This window comes from Parasteatoda tepidariorum, chromosome 6, assembly GCF_982258835.1.
Source record: "Parasteatoda tepidariorum strain Cologne lab strain chromosome 6, Ptep-v5.0, whole genome shotgun sequence".
Classification (NCBI taxonomy): domain Eukaryota; kingdom Metazoa; phylum Arthropoda; class Arachnida; order Araneae; family Theridiidae; genus Parasteatoda; species Parasteatoda tepidariorum.
In genome coordinates this window covers 30,655,043-30,672,446 of record NC_141760.1, presented here as the reverse complement: position 1 = coordinate 30,672,446, position 17,404 = coordinate 30,655,043, and the positions used below count along the sequence as shown (strand labels likewise).

Below are 17,404 nucleotides of genomic sequence, written 5' to 3'. Positions count from 1 at the left end.
TGAAACTGTGAAAGCTGAAACTATGTTACTAATAAACCTCTTTCAACTCCTATCTTACTCACTCAATCAAACCTGACATGTTGATTAATTACTTCTGCCCTAATGTACTGCTGTTTGGCAGATTTTTATTATGTTTTTTTTCTTGGTTAAAATATCAATCTGTTGACAAAGCATCTATGCTTCTTTGTTTTCAGTTTCGAAAAGGATTCTCTAAAAATACATATTATATGTAGTTTCTTCGGAAAACTCTGTGTTTTATAGATAACAGCTAATTTTGTACTTCGTGCTTAACCCTTTGACGCAGATGGGACCCCGGTGTCCCTTTACATATTTTTTTTTCTGCAGCTCTAAAATATAAGCAAAAATATATTCGGGTATTTTTTAATTATAAAAGTCAAAAGTTACAAAAAAAACTGTTAGATTATCGGAATTATATTTGTACTAAAATATAAAATTCAAAAGAAGTAATTTGATTTTTTTTCCTTCACATTAAAAAAATCCATCAATAATTGATATTGTAAATTAAAGAAATTTCAAAGATGAATAACTGTTTCTCTAAAATAAAAATAACTGCAAATAAGTGCTAATTTGAGGAAAAAAATATTTCTTGGAAGTGAGCCTTGTTTGGAAGAGTTTACCTTTAACGTAGGAAAAGACAGCAGTTTTTCGTAATGTATTCCATAACCATAAATTGTTAAAATGCTAAATATTATATTTTTCACTTATTTTAACCTAATTTAATACGAAAAAATGAAAAATATGTTTCACGAAAATTCTGATTCAAAGGGTTAAAAGTGCTATTTTTTTTAAAATTTATTGTTTATTTACAATTTAAACTTTAAAAACTTTAAACAGAGACAATTCTTTAAAAAAAACTTAAACTAACAAGTTTTTTTTTTAAAATTATGTTTTTTCCTTCAATTAGATTTATTAGTTAAAAAGTTAACTACATTTATAAAAGTTTTTATATGAATATATAATAATGTTGTAAATGGAATTAGACTAAATATTTCCTTTTTATTTTGTTTTCTTTTACTATCTTTGCTGCCGCTTAATCATAATTAGTGCATTTACAATGAATTCTTCATTGTCTCAAACTGCATAGTTTTTCTTACTAAAAATCCATCAGCACATGCTGTGGATTGAGACAAAACTAAGAATTAATTGTAAATAAGGTACTGGTGTAAAATATTAATAATAATTGCTTGTAGTGCTGTAACCTTGCAGATAAAAGCCTCTAACTTTCCTCACTCCAAACATTAATATCAGAAACTACCCCCGTCCCTAAATCACAACACTCCCTCTCTATCTAAAAAAACTATTCGAGTTTTTGAAAATCTGTGTGTTTGATGAAATTTGTGTGAAGCAAAAGATGGTTCGAAACCTTAGAATCGAGAAATTTTTTTAGGGTTGTGATACTTTTAAATTTTGAAGTTTTAAATTGTGTAGTATGTTTTGCGATGCAATTTGAAAAACTTATAAAACGAAAAAAAAGTTAAGCAAAAATGTGTGTTTATTATATTATGACTAGTTCTAATTTAGGATATTTTTGGGCATCTTATGCGTATCTCTCGATATTATTAAAGCTGTTTTGGGTATTCAACTTTACGTTTCGCTTTGCTTAATTGAGTCAAAATTATAGGATTATAAAAATGATGTTATCGAAAATGAGTAGAAAAATGTCGTCCCGATGAGGTTAAAGAAATCAACATTTGATAGTTAGTTCGAATATTAGTAACTAATAAACTTGTTGTTAAAAAATGGCATGTGATAGGTCTTCAGCCCACATAAATGCACATACAGAGTTTAAATTTGATGTCCTGAAAGGGGGAGAGTATTTATGAGTTTAATGCGAGCTGTTTTCGAAATTCAAATTTGTTCGAAAGTGTTTGTAGTTTTTGCAGTGTTCATTTAAGGATTTTTTCAAACTTTTCTACTTTAAATAATAACTACTTACCCATTGTTGTAGAAAAATTTATATCTTTGTCTCGAGATCACTAATTTGTAAGGCTTTCGTAATTTATTTTTTTCACTATTACTAAAGTTTCTAAGCTGCATTGTTTGGGTACGTAAAAATATGTCGAAAAAATTGAAAATAATTCATTGAATTTAGGTGGAAAAAATATTTTGATAGAGGTGAAACTACGTCTCCAAATTGTTCATTTTTTTAAATAAAAAGTTTAATTATATTCTTAATGATTAATTTGTTTGCTCATTTAAAAGTCCATAACCCTTTGGATAAAAGTAGTACATAGTTTAAAATCAAAACTTTGATTCAAGGTTAAGGTATTCAAACTGTAGTTTTTATATTTTGTTTGGTGTAATAGCTTCAATAAACACCCTTAATATAAAACGAGAGCTCCTCATTCGTATTTGAAAAAAGACTTCACGACCCTCTGTTGATCTCAGGCTTGAGTTCATTTAGCCAAATCATGTCTCATAGATATGATAGAATGCATGCTTTTTTAAGTTTTTGAAATTTCGATGCATTTTTGAGAAGGCAGGATGAGTGTGACTTTAGACACTATTTTATGCATTTTCTTTGTTTCCTAAATCCCTTTGTTCTACCCACTTTATTGTTTACTAACAATAATTAATTGCTTAGAAACTAAATTTGTATGGCCACCGAAACCCCAGTTCGAATTAGATGGAAGTGTTGTATCCGACCCCTCACCAACACCTGCACAAAATTACTCACCTTTAGTGACGCAGTCAACACCTGATACCACAAGTCTTCCAGCTTACAGACCTGTCCAACCTCCAGCTTCTTCAGAAGCTCCAGCTTCAACCGGAACACCTTCTTTCTGTGTGCCTCCATTGCCAACAACATTTGCTGCCCAGCCCGTGACAGTGGATGAAATTCCAGCTCCAGTGAAAGCTGGTTAGATTTTCTTTTTTCTTGTTTTACAAACAATTTATAAACAAAAAAAACTGATAAAAATAGTAAATAAAAAAAAACTGATAAAAATAGTTAAGAAGACTTAGTATGTATGTTTTTATATATTAGTAAATGTACCAGTAAAATTAAGAATGGGGTTATATATACAGGGAATTCCGTAATATTATCTTTATTTAAAAATAAAATAAAAAAAGAAGAAAAAACCAGGTACATCAAGAGTCTTATTATCATTATATTAAAAAAATATCTATAAAGGAAATATCTATAAAGGAAAAATATCTATAGAGGAAATAAAATCATTTGAATCAAGCTGATTTGAATACGGAAAGACGGTTCCGGACGAAACAAAATTGTTTTAAATTTTCAGACAAATAAGTCTGATTTTAAATTTTAAACTCACTTTAGAACTTCTCGAACTTAGCATTGATGAGTGAGAGTGACGTATAATGTGTACAGTACTAATATGTACAGTGTGCAATTTTTTATATTATTTATTGTATAAAATTCTAATCACATGCATTAAGAATATTTATGAGATTCTTTCCATAAAAAGATGAAGAGCAAGGCCAAAAACTGATAAAACTCAATTTCATGAAGCTATTTATATGACAAATGAAAGCTTCAGAATGGAATTCACTAAGACAAAATAATGTCTTCTTTTTTTTCAACCTTTTTAAGGCTAAAAAAATTGCTTATTTAATTATTCGTGTCATAATTAAATAATTAAAATTTCCTATCACACAGTAAAAATGACGTTTAATATTCTTTAGTCATCAAAAACTGTAAAATATATCAATTCGACCAAACGAAGAAAAAAATAGCAGACATTAAAGATCAGTTTTAGTTTAGTGGAGAAATTTTTCCAAGTCTTCATTTGTTAAAATGCATAAGTTGAAACGCGTAATTCATTTATAGTGGAGCCACAGGCCGATCAAGTTCAAATGCAACATCCAGAGCCCCCAAAAGTATCAGCACCTTTAACCTCTGGACCACAGGCTCAAAACTTTTCTCCAGCATTGCCACCGATTGTGGATTTGAAGCCAACAGCAGCTCCTCTTCAGCCCGGAGTTCCAACTGGAGCTGGATCTAAGCCAGCTCCCAAGAAAGGTCGTGGGCAGCTGATGAATGAACAAATCCCTGGAAGGATTCCCATCTGCGGCGACTGTGGGGAACCGATTAGGTAATAGTCACATTCTTCATTTTGAAATGATACTCTCTGCATTACATGCACGAGAATAGTAAGTAAGAAATAAAATTAGTAAACAATGAAATTTTAGCATTAAAAGTTTGAATAGCAGTTTTTAAATAAATGTATTTTCAAAAAGGGACGAGGGAAAATAACAAACATTTATTGGAAAAAGTAAACAACTAAATGTACAAATTACCAGGCATCGTTATGGCCAATCTCTGTTGGAAGTTTCATTCTAAAAATACTGTAAAGTAACCGATTGCCACCTGCCCTTCCGATTAACCCTAAAGCTTACGGTTAAGAACATTTATTTTACCTTTACGGGTTTGAAACTGTTAAAAACTGGCATGGTTAAAAAATCGTGAATATTAAACATGCAGTTTTGTTATCATTTACAACTAGCACAGTCTCAAAATCTTAAAAAGAAATTTAACTGGATTTTGAAGCTAGGCTATTCTAGATCTTTCTTTAGGTAATGAACATTAGAATTAGGTTGTAGCAGAGTTGTGTTTTGTCGAGTGAACTGTGGAATTAACTTATCTAGTAGTGCCATCTATCATGAGAGATGGTAAGTTCTAAAAAATTGCATTAAAAAACTAAATTAATAGAGAAAATGTACTTATTCATATATGAGAACTATAGAAAATGCTACATTTTTATTGACGCCAATGGTGCTTAATTAATTTTGGTACTAGGTACATATTGAAATAAGGAAAAGGCTTTTAAAAAAATAAAGAAAAAAAACATAAAAAATTGTTTATTGACCCCAATAGTGCTTATTTAATTTTGGCTTATTTAATTTTGGTAATTAGGTACTACTGCTATTATGTTAAATGGTGCTTTCAATCGGTACTAAATATACCAATATTGGTACCAAAACACCTATTATTGGTACTATGGAAATAAAGTTTTACAGCCCTCCAAAAAGAATAATTACAGGAGAATTTTCGATAATTTTTTTATTTCCGGTATATCTCAAGCAATAACATTTTGCCAAATGATACTGAATATAATTAATCTAATGAATTTCTAAACACTCATTTGGCTTAATCTGATAGCACATAAGACCACCAAGAACGGCAACAAATAAAAAAGAAATTGGAATTATTTTAGCTTAATTAATTGTGTTGTTAATATCTTCCAGTTTTGTGCATGATTTCGGACTGTTGATTAATACAGATTTATCGATTATTTACCTTGCTAGATTAAAAATTATTTTGGAATTCAAATTTTTTAATATGTATAATTTATACAAAATTGTTTAAATTTTTTCTCTTCAAATTTACAGAAATTTTAGTTTTTGAATGATTTTAAAAGTGGAAAAAATGTATCTTTTGGTAAAACTTATGCTTTGACTTTATTTATCTTACAAGCTGAAATCATTTATGAAACGTAGTTCAATGCAATTAGATTAACATTGGGTCTGCAATTTCGAACAAACTAACAAATAAATTTTCTAAATTTGTGGAGCTTGATTGCTTCTAAAGCTTAATTACTTTGAAAAAGGAAACGTTTAAGACAAATTTCTGTTGTAAATATTAAATTATGCATGTTCTCGCATGAAAAGATGTTTACATTCATGTGAAGTTTTATTACTTTATTCGGTATTACTAAAATTACCCGAATCCAATGAATGAAATAGAATAGCATAGTGCATTAAAATTGATTACAGCAAAATTATTCTTTTTCTCTCGTGGTAACTTTAAGTGCTTAGGTCGAGGGATCAAAATTCTCCTTTTTATTCTATTTTTAAAAGAATAAAGAACTGTTATGTTAGAAAATAAAGGCACAAATAGCAAAAATAATACGCAAGCAAAAAGTTTATTTTGTACAAGGAAAAAACGTGGGATAATGTTTTGAGTGTATTTCTTCAATTTATTTCTAAATGTTAACTTTAATGATGGTGATATAGCATTACATCATTTTGTAACGTCAAAGTATTTTTTGTGCAACGTATAATAAATACATTAACGTATAATACTATGCCTGATTAAGTCAGACGATATTTTAGGCCTTTTCGAAATAAGCCTTTTCCGATGTCTCTGAGACCTGAAAAAAGGAAAAAGTAACGAAAATCAAACAATATTTTCTTCCGAAAGTTAGAACACTAATTCCAAATTCTTCAAGTATCGTTTAATATGAAATATATCTGACTGTCTAGACATAGGTTTACTTTTCATGAATTATTGTTTGCTATATATTCTTTTGTTATAAAGTATTGCATTTCTACAATTCTTTATTAAGAAAAAAATACAAAGCACAGAAACCTCCCCAGCTACTTCCCCTAAAAAAGAAATTTGGTTCTTAAAATGCCTTTAAGTAGCTTATCTCTAAAAGGAATATTAGATATAAATTTTACAATACGTATTGATACAACACAAAAGCTAAGTAAAATTCTTTTCAGTAAATGTTTCAACTTTCCATTCCACATTTCTTCTACTTTTTTTACTGTGTTTTAAAATATTATTTATTTATGAGCAGGTTAATTCACAAAATCTCAAAAATTAAGCTAAAAAATACATTTTGAAGCTATAATATTAATGCTTACAGTTTTTTCCCAATGCTAATAACATCGTATAATGTATTGCTGTAGTAGTCTGAATTTGTCTTCAACTAATTAGGCTAAATTAAATGTCATTACTATTAATTTTTATGCCAATCATGATAGAAAAGCATGCATTCATAGTGAGTGTTTCAACTTTTCATTCCGCATTTTTGCTACTTTTTAATTATGTATTAAAATGTTATTTATTTATGAGTAGTTAATTCACAAAATCTCAAAAATGTATCTAAAAAATACATTTTGAAGCTGTGATATTAATACTTACAGTTTTTTCCCTACATTAATGACATCGTATAATGTATTGCTGTAATAGCCTGAATTATTCTTCAACTAATTAGGCTGAATTAAATGCCTTTATCATTAATTTTTAAGCCAATCATGATAGAAGAGCATGCATTCATAAATCATGTGTGCGGAGGCATATTATTATATTACTTACACTGAACTTCATCCGAGCACAACTAGATTAGCATCGCCTCATGGTGATGTAAAGTCAAACCTAATAAAAATACTCTCCAACGCGTGGTAATCGAATCTAACTTTTAATAAGTTCGAACATCATTTCTAGTGAAGTTAGCAACAATGATACAGTTCCTGTAATATTATCAGCTGCCTCGCTTAACAATGCACTCCAAACACTAATTCGCACTACGAGTAATAGTAAAATACCAATTGAAACCTATTTACATATTTAAAACTGAATACACTACCGGTCAAAAGTTTGCGAAAATTTTGAAATCTACAAAAAAAAGGTCTAAATTCAAATGTTCATAGAACTGCGAAAAATCATTCAAATTGCATGAAAATTTGATATGTTCTAAAACGAACCCTCTACAGTTAGTTACATATGATCAAATTGCAATACTTTGTTTTTTGCGAACTGAATCCAGCTTTTCATCATGGGTTGTTTTTATGGTGAAAAAAGTTGTTAAGTTTGAACACTTTCCAAACTTGCAAAAAAAGATTTTGTACCTTCTGTTAATAGAAAATAGTTATTTGAACCGTTCTATGTAAGCCCTCAAAATTTCAGATCGATTTGATTTTTTTTGACGAAGTTATAGAATTTTGAAAAACATGCGTACTTTTCTCGATTTTTGAGCATTCCACATATGCTGTCCTTTGGTCTTTACATCTTCTACCAAAGAACTTTTTAATTTTAATGTTTTCTATATTTTCAAATAATTAATATTTATTATAAAACAAATACTCTTATCCATTATTGTAATTATTATTGTTTATAATTATTGCATAGATGTATTAGTTTGGTTGTGATATTTTTACTTTACATTAAATTAAAATAAGAAGTTATAACAATAATTACATAAATAATTCTAAAAAGATAATAACAATAGTATAAAAAATTTGCATTTTTACTAAACTATTTTATTTACAACAGGTCAAATATTTAACATATATTTGACCTGTTTGATATTCGTATTTTGTAACTAAATAAATTAACATTTAAATCTTAGATTCCTCGAACCATCCACCTTTTGCTTTTATTATAACCCTACATATGCGTGGCATTCTTTCTGACAAAACCATTAATCACTTCAGCTGATATAGAGTTCCATTCCTGTTGTAAAATGTCCCATAACTGATTTCGATTCGAAAAATCAGAGCATCGTTGGCAAGAACAAACAAATTTTCGATGGATTGCGATATCTATGAGATATTGTTTTAATTATATTCATAATAAATTCTTTGTAATAACAAAAATTACAGTAATGAATAAGAATATTTGTTTTATAATGAATATTAATTATTTGAAAATATAGAAAACATTAAAATTAAAAAGTTCTTTGTTAGAAGATGTATAGACCAAAAGACCGCATATGTGGAATGCTCAAAAATCGAGAAATCGAGGTTTATGAACCTACAAAAAACCTAGCAATGTTCAATATGTTATTTAATGATTGATTAAAAACGTGCGATTGTATGAGGCTCGCCCTACTACCATATCGCTTAATGAAGTAAAACAATACTTTCTTTTAACATCTAATATAAAATGAAATAACTTCGGACAAAGATGAAAACAAATCTTGCTTTATTTTAATTTGTTTCTAAATAAAACTGATTTGAATTTTTTTATTCAGCAAGAGTGATTACTGAAAATATGAAGTAAATGAAACGTATTTAAATGTTTTGAAATATTTGGAAATAAGTATCTGTTTTTTTAAAAATTTATTTTAATATATATCATGCCATAATAAGATATGAAGATCAATAAAGGTTGTTTCCAGAAAATCTAAGCAATTTATTTATTCCTTCACTAAATTACAAGAAACATTCATTATTCACATGCTATCAAGTAACTATAATTAAAAGCATATGATTTTAGTAAATAATTATTACTATTCTACTAACTAAAATTGTAAATATTAATCATCATAACTATTCTATTCTAAACTAACTATATTAAACTTAGGGTTTACTATAATATAAGTTAAATATAATTAGTTTATAGTACATTCAATATAAGTAGAACCAGATTAAATTCAAAATCGATTATAATGATATGACTGATTTTGATTTAACCGGTTACCATACTGATTCTGTTTTACGTACAAGTCGTCCATTTGCAAACATCTAGAATTTTTCATTGAAATGAATATAACTTATATGATAAACGGTGTATTTATTTTCAGTAAAACAATGTAAGCAACAGAACCTAATAAAATTGCTTATTTAATAGAGTATGCCTGGTAAAACTGTAGCAGAAATTATTTTAAGTTAAAGTTGAGAAATCTAGATGGCGCTGATGATTGAAAATCACAACTATATGACTCATATAAAGTTATGGTGCACGTCGTAATTTCAATTGTTTCCTTAATAGTATATTGTTTAATTAATGCAAATAAATGTGATGCTGAGTGATTTTTTTTACAATTTATAATTTAATATTGAAATCAAGTTAAATGTCATTCATATTTCCTTTTTCAGAGGACCATTTATAATTGCACTGAACAGGACATGGTGCCCAGACCATTTCCATTGCAATAATCTTCACTGCAAAACGCAGCTTATCGAAGTTGGTTTTGTGGAAGAACAAGGCCAGTTGTATTGTGAGAATTGCTATGAAGCTTTCTTGGCACCTATTTGTAATAAATGCAATGTCAGAATTAAGGGGGTAAGTTCTAGATATGATTGCATATTCTTTCATTGTGCTTTTCCAGTTCGAAGTTATCATTATGGTTAGACTTTAAGTTACATCATCTAACCATTTTTGATCTTCTTCTTTATTTCGAGTATATTTGTTTCCAATTTTAGAGTTTTAAGTTTTTAAGGTTCAAAGCGGTTTAATAAACTTGAAGGCTTTAATTAAAAGACGAAGCATTTAATTTGCATAGGGAGGAAAATTTCTAAAAACGTATTTTACATTATCATTATTTCACTTATTTGTCACCAAATGTCATTTCTTTGTCAACAAAACAACAACAACAATATTTCAAACCTTATACAAACACCATGGTTCTTATTTCGTATATTTTTCTCATATTTAATTGCCTTACGTTAAAGTTAATATTCGATTTAAGAAGTCTTAAGCGACAGGACCATCTTTCATATTTTTATCTTGAATTTTTCAAAGTTATAAATATAATAATGTTTAACTAAAAAAGGCACTTTCCCAATTTATTTAACCGATGTTTAGATAGTATCTTTCAAAATTTCAACTTAGTTTTAGTTTTGGGAAACGTAGATCCAATTTTAAACTAACCTTTAATATTTTACTAACTATTCGCAAACAAAACTTATTACTAAGTTTAATAGAATTTTGGTCACAAATTTTATAATGGTGATGGAGACCACTGGTTTTCTCGATATAACTGACCGTAACTGTTCTCATCTTTCTTTTTGCGATTGCAATTTCATCTGGGAACCAAAAGTAAAAACATCTACTGATAAAATTGGAGTACTAACAATTTATTTTGGGGTGACTAGGATCATTAACGAGAACGTAATCTTAAATCCAAAGGAATATAAATAAATTTCCCCAATCCAATAAATTCCGGACACTGATTGTTACCGAACAATAAACAATACTCCCATTAAACTGTTCGCTTTTGCTAATTCCATGAAATTCATGGACTTTAATGTCAGGTTTAGTGTTAATCAGAAAATTAAAAAGACAGATTTTTGCACTGAGACTATACATGAGAATATCCTTGATGTTCCCTATCTATTTCTGAATGACAATATATAAACACGTGCGGTTCCCTTTAGAATTTTCTCATGCGCATTTACTTCTATCTACAAGTTGGAAGTTTTTCTACTCATTTTAGCGGTGAACTTGAATCAATTTATATTATCAGCTTTTTCTTCGATAGAGTTTCTTTGAAAAAGCTGTAATAATCTTAACAGATTCAACATCCAGGCTTTGTCAAGAGAAAATTAATTCTCATATTCAACAAGCAGATTCACGCAAAGTGTCTATTTTGTGGATAGGCCTCTCATTGTTATATCGAAGAAAATGAGAGAGCAGACTATTTGGCAAAGAAAGGAAGCAATATAACTTGAATTTCATCAAAAATTTGCCAAAACTAGAAATAAATACAGTCTTCAGGCAATCTTTTCTCACTGTAACTGCAGGCTTTTTAAGTGAAAAGAGCTGAAATGTTCACAACAGCGGTTCCCATTATGCTCCAGATGCTGCACGCTTAGCTGCAACTGCCACTTTTGAACTTATGACCGAGCATGACTGTAGTCGTGCCATCTTTTTCATTTAAAAAATGTCAATTCACCTATTTATATTCAACTGCGCACGTGAATGACTTTTACACTGACAAGTACATTGCATTGTGTTGTTGAAATGTAGATGCAGAAAAATATTGGAAGGGCCAGAAGTCTAATGACTTTTTATAGTCAACTGGCTGGCATTTGATAAATGAAATAACTGAAGTCAAATTAGCATATTTTAAATGGCGAAACCAATACCTGCAATTAAAATTGCGAATACTCTTTGAGATTGTGAATTCGACCCAAATACAGACTACCTCTAGAGGGTTTAGTTGATGAAAAAATATTATGTGTTTTCTTTTTATTCTTTCCACAAAATCACTTAATTTGTTTTATTTCCTCCAGAGGAAAAATGATTGAAATCAAAAAAATTTAACGAAAATTAACCAACAAGGAATTTTTTCTTACAAGGTATTATACTTTTAGAACCTAAACAATGCCGACTATTTGTAGCTTTATTTGATTATTATTTACATTCGAGTTCTTTCTGAAAGGCAGTATTTTCTAATTTATTCTAATCCTGTTTAATTAACTCTTCGCGCTTTATTGAAAGGTTGTAAGCCTGTTCTCCTAGTAAACCTTGCGAAATAACACAATACAGCAACATATAAATGACTTAAATTTAAACTCCAGATCTCTTCCCTACCTATTGAAATTAAACACGACATTTTGATAAAAGATTTGTCTAGAGAAGGGCATTTATTAAGCACATTTTCTGGAATTCCATTCAGAAATAATATCTTATTAGGTTAATAATATCTTATTATAATATCTTATTATGTTAATAATATCTTATTATAATATCTTATTAGGTTAAAATATTTAGGATTATGTGCATTGAAAGTGAGAAGTTTTATTTGCTTATTTCAAAACATTTGATATAATAATAATGCCCTACGCTTTTTGACAAACTTACAGTTACTCCATGAGAAATTTGAATGGAGACACTTTTACTTATAATGTAATAACTGCATGTATTTCTGAAATGATATACTGAAAGTAACAAATTAAGTTATTAAGCACGTCTGTAATTTATGTACAAAATAATTTATGCATTGTACGCAATATGTAAACTTTTATAGAGCTGCCCAAAGTCTCAAAATCAGACGTCTTGACTTCAAATTAATTTTGAAACTCAATTACAAGGATTAAATATTACTATATAAATATATATATATATATATATATATATATATATATATATATATATATATGTGGGGACGGCATGAGTGGTCGTCTTTGAAAATAAGAGGCACTGTACTTTAACAAAACATATATTAAACGCTAAATTTACATAAAGATGGACGATAAACAAACACAGGAACAACACAAAATAAATGAGTTCGTCATCGTGAAGTTAAAAAGAAAATCATGATCGCTCATCCTCTTTTGGAATTCATCAGCGTCTCCTTTTTTGTTAGTTCCATTACGCGCTCCCGTGTCTCTCGTGTCTTTGGGAAATTCGCACGGGGTCTAACTTGCAGCTTACATAATCTGTCATAATCTGGTTAGATCTCTAGCTAGATCAGCTTACAGCACAGGAACTGGTACTATAGATTGGAACTGGCACTACAGATAGGAACTGGCACTACAGAATCGGCACCACAGAATCGGCACCACAGAATCGGCCGTCCTGCATTTCGGCTGGTCCTCCAGCGACTCTAAAAAGAATAAAAAAGAAAAAGCAGAACAGACTGACAAATAAAATTAATAACTGAAAAATAAATGTTTTAGGTTAGTGTCTTTCATGAAAAAAAAATCTTTCAGGTAAGAGTGTATCAGTTCAGGCACGTTCACTCTTCCATCTTTGCACGTCTTTTCTCTTCTTCAAAGGCTTCGTCTTCTTTTCTTTTCAACGTCTTTGGTCTTTTTTCCTTAGCGTCTTTCGTCTTTTTTTTTAACGTCTTTCGTCTTGAACTTCTTCGTCTTTAAATTCTTTTGTCTTCTTTCACGTCTTTCGTCTTCTTTTACGTCTTTCGTCTTTAAATTCTTTCATCTTCTTTTACGTCTTTAAATTCTTTCGTCTTCTTTTACGTCTTTAAATTCTTTCGTCTTCTTTTACGTCTTTCGTCTTTAAATTCTTTCGTCTTCTTTTACGTCTTTAAATTCTTTCGTCTTCTTTTACGTCTTTCGTCTTTAAATTCTTTCGTCTTTCTTTACGTCTTCTTCAAAAATCAAATTCTTTAGCAACTAATTTTTCATCTTCAAAAATTACAGTCTTTATTTTTTTTTGTCTTGGCAAGTACTAAAATTCTTCTTGGCAACCGCTAAAATTCTTCTTGGCAACCGCTCCATGATTTAAGATACTCCGCACACGTTGTCGAGCAGTTGGGTCCTTCGTGATTCCCTTCTTTTACTACATCATAGGTATTTCCTCCTTTTACTCTTGTTATTTTGTAAGGGCCAAGGTACTTAGATTTTAGCTTCAAATAAGGTCCAAATTGGGTTCTTTTGATGGCGACCAAATTTCCAATTTCGTAGGATTTTGGCTCCTTTCTTCTTAAATTATAGGTCTTTTTATTTTCTTGTTGAATTTTAAAAATTTGTTGCTTTGCGTTTTTTCTTAGTTCCTCTCTTTGGGTGTCAAACTGTGACTGAAATTCAATTTCGATCATTTCCTTTAGTTTTCCCAGTCCATTAGTGTTCATTTTTGTCCCAAAAAGCAATTCAAATGGAGTAGTGTCTATGCTTCTTTGATAGGTTGAATTTATCGCTTGTTGAACTTTATTTGTACGCTTGTACCATTCAGCTGGATTTTCTATGGATAATTTTGAAAGAATCGATATGATGGTTTGATTAATACGCTCTACTTGTCCGTTAGCTCTTGGTAAACCTGTTGTTATTAAATGATGTTTAATATTTTCTTTCGAGCAATAATCAGCAAATTCACTGGAGGTAAATGTTGTACCCCTATCTGAAATTATCTGGGAAGGATTTCCAAATACAGCTTTTTGGATTTCTAATTTGGCTAAAGTTTCAGCTGACGTAGTAGTCTTCGTGGGATAAATCCATACAAACTTGGTAAAAGCATCTATTATCGTTAACACATATTTATAATTTTTATGGGTGCTCTCCAAAGGTCCGAGATGATCAATATAAAAAGTTTTCAAAGGCATATCTTCTTTATGCAATGGATGTAATAGTCCCTCTTTCTTTCCTCTTTTATGATTCATCAGTATGCAATGAACACAATTTGTTATGATGTTTTCTATTTTCTGTCTAAGTTTGGGTATGAAATAATATTCCTCGATTTCTTTTTCCGTATATTTAATTCCAGAGTGTCCTTTCTCATGAGCTGTTCTTATAATTTCGATTTGCATATTTTCTGGCACAACCACCAATTCTTTGCCATCAACAAATTTATACAAAATTCCGTTTCTATTGCAATAATCTTCATAATTCGAAATTTTAAGTAGTTCTTTTATAGTCTTAATTCCAGTATCTTTATTTTGGGCTAACAAAGATTTTAATTGATTAAACGCTTTCTTTTCTTCAATGCTAAACTTAAACTTATGATCTTTTTTTAGCAGGTCACTCAGCGGTCTAGCTATTATAGAATAGTTCGGAATAAATTTTCTGAAGTATCCGGTCAATCCCAAAAACTATGAATTTTTTTCAAATTTGTTGGCTCCGGAAAGTTAAGAACTGCTTTGGTTTTCAAGGTAGATGGGAATATTTTTCCATCCTCTATCACATGACCTAAAAATTCAATGCGCTTCTTTAAGAAATGGGACTTCTTGAAATTAATATTAAGTCCATATTCACTAGCAATATTTAAAACCCGATTAAGTCGTTCAATACCTTCTTCAAGGGAGGAGGACAGAATTATAATGTCGTCTAAATATGGTAAAACTATACCCTCATTAATCAAAGTTCGGAAAATGGTGTTTATGTATCTTTGAAATACAGCGGGAGAGTTGCATAGTCCAAAAGGAACTTTAAGAAATTGATATTGTCCTTCATGTGTCACAAATGAAGTGTATTTTCTACTATCTTTATTTACATCGACATGTAGGAATCCGTTCTTAAGATCAATTGTACTGAAAATTTTCGAGTCTTGTAGTCTATCTAAAATGTCTTCAATTAATGGGAGAGGAAATCTATCTTTGACAATTATCTTATTTAATTTTCTATAATCTATGCAAATACGAGGAGATCCGTCTTTTTTCTTAACTATTACAACGGGACTACAATATTCGGAAGAACTAGGCTCCACTATTCCTTGTTTTAACCATTCAACGACTTGAGCTTCAACAGTCTTCTTTTCAGAAAACGGCAATCTACGTGGCTGGTGAAATATCGGTTCCTGACTTTTAACCAAAATGTTCATTTCCACATTAGTTGTCTTAAGTTTATCTGGCGCATAATCTAAAACTAATTGTTGTAACTTTTTTTTTAAAACATTAGGAACACAAGGATCTATGTTAATTTCAACTTCATCAGATATAGTAAGATCGATTGGTAACATAGACAAATAGTTTACTTCATCAAAACACGGAATTTTATTTTTAATTGTGATACCATTTTCATTGATTATTGTTTCACCGTGCATTAAGACATTAAGGCCTATAATAGCGTCATACGGCATCATATCATTTTCTACAACACATATTTCAGAAAAACAATTGAAATCATCAATTTTAATACTTTCTTTAAAATAACCTAACGGAGTCACTTTTGATTTATCAAATCCGTTTAGAGTAGAATTAAATGGAAATAGTTCTTTGGAGTTTAAATTATTAAAAATTGATCTTTTGATTAAAGTGGCTTGACTTCCTGTATCAATCAAAGACTTCACAGTTAAGTTATCAATTATTACCATTTTAAACAACTTTGGCTCTACGCTAACATTTAAAGTAGCAACTTCCGTTTTTGCATTTGATTTTGGACATTGCGAAGCTTTGTGTCCAAACGCTTCACATTTAAAGCACTTTAAACCCTTATCTTTATGTATGCAATATTTTGAAATATGATTTCTTGAACCACAATTGTAACACAATTTATTATTAAAAGTTTCAACATCAGTATTATACCTTATCTTTTCATTATTATTTTCATATTTATTTTTATTCCTATTTGAAACATCGTTTCTTACATTATACCTATCATCATATTTTGCTTTTGTTCTATCATAAGAATTATATTTACTATCAAAGTCATGTTTTGTTCTGATTTTATCGAAAGCATTTTTACTCTCTGCGGAATCACTTTTTATTATTTCATAAACTTTAAGTTTCTCTTTAAATTCGGACAAATTTTTGCAGCCGTACAAAACAATTTTGTTTTCATGCTTATCGTTAATCCCCTTAATTACATAATGCATAAAAGCAGCATCGTCTATTTTTCCGAAATTACAGATCTCTTTCATCTTTAAATAATATTCTTGAGCCGATTCACAATCCTTCATTTTTCGTCTACTTAAAAGATCATGCAAATTGGCAGAATTAATTTCAAAAGAAAATTCGTCAATCAAAGCTTCCTTTAATTTTCGCCATGAATTTATTTCCGGTACAGTTCTGACAAATAAAGAGGCGTTACCACCAAGAGATCTTTTGGCAAAAATAAATTTTTGTAAATCTGACAAATTAAACAATTTTGAAATATTTTCGAAATGTTCGATCCAATGAACAATATTTTCATGCGATCCTGCATTATACTTAGAAATAGTACTTTCGATATCAGAATAATTAATAGCAACATTTTGAAATTCGAAATTTCTACAGGAATTATTTTTATCTTTTAAACACGAATTACTGTTTTTATTTTCATCATTTCTCTGCACTGGAAAATTGTGTTCCTTCTCTTTAATCAAAGGTTCAGTTTCACTTTGAGGATTGCTTATGTCGTCGTCCGACTCTGAACTAGACGCGTTGGCGCTATTGGCGAGCTCTGCCAGTTTATTCAAATCCATTAATAACGTCAACATGTTTATTGCAATTTCGGTTTCATTGCCTTCGTACGAAATATTTAGAATATTGGAAAGAGTTATAAGTTGGTTAAGAGTGAATTCTTTTTC

The 17,404-nt window shown here is 29.6% G+C and overlaps 1 protein-coding gene across 2 annotated transcripts in view; it reads left to right on the top strand.

The window, feature by feature from the left end:
• LOC107438117 (uncharacterized) overlaps nt 1-17,404 on the top strand; it is a 51,685-nt gene that overhangs the window by 27,416 nt on the left and 6,865 nt on the right. Inside the window, exons 10-12 of one of the 2 annotated variants that reach the window (XM_043055039.3) lie at nt 2,606-2,881; nt 3,815-4,079; nt 9,595-9,781. In XM_043055039.3, the coding sequence (XP_042910973.2) occupies nt 2,606-2,881; nt 3,815-4,079; nt 9,595-9,781 (728 nt within the window). The remainder of the gene's footprint in view (nt 1-2,605; nt 2,882-3,814; nt 4,080-9,594; nt 9,782-17,404) is intronic. The other variant, XM_043055040.3, reaches the window with a different exon arrangement.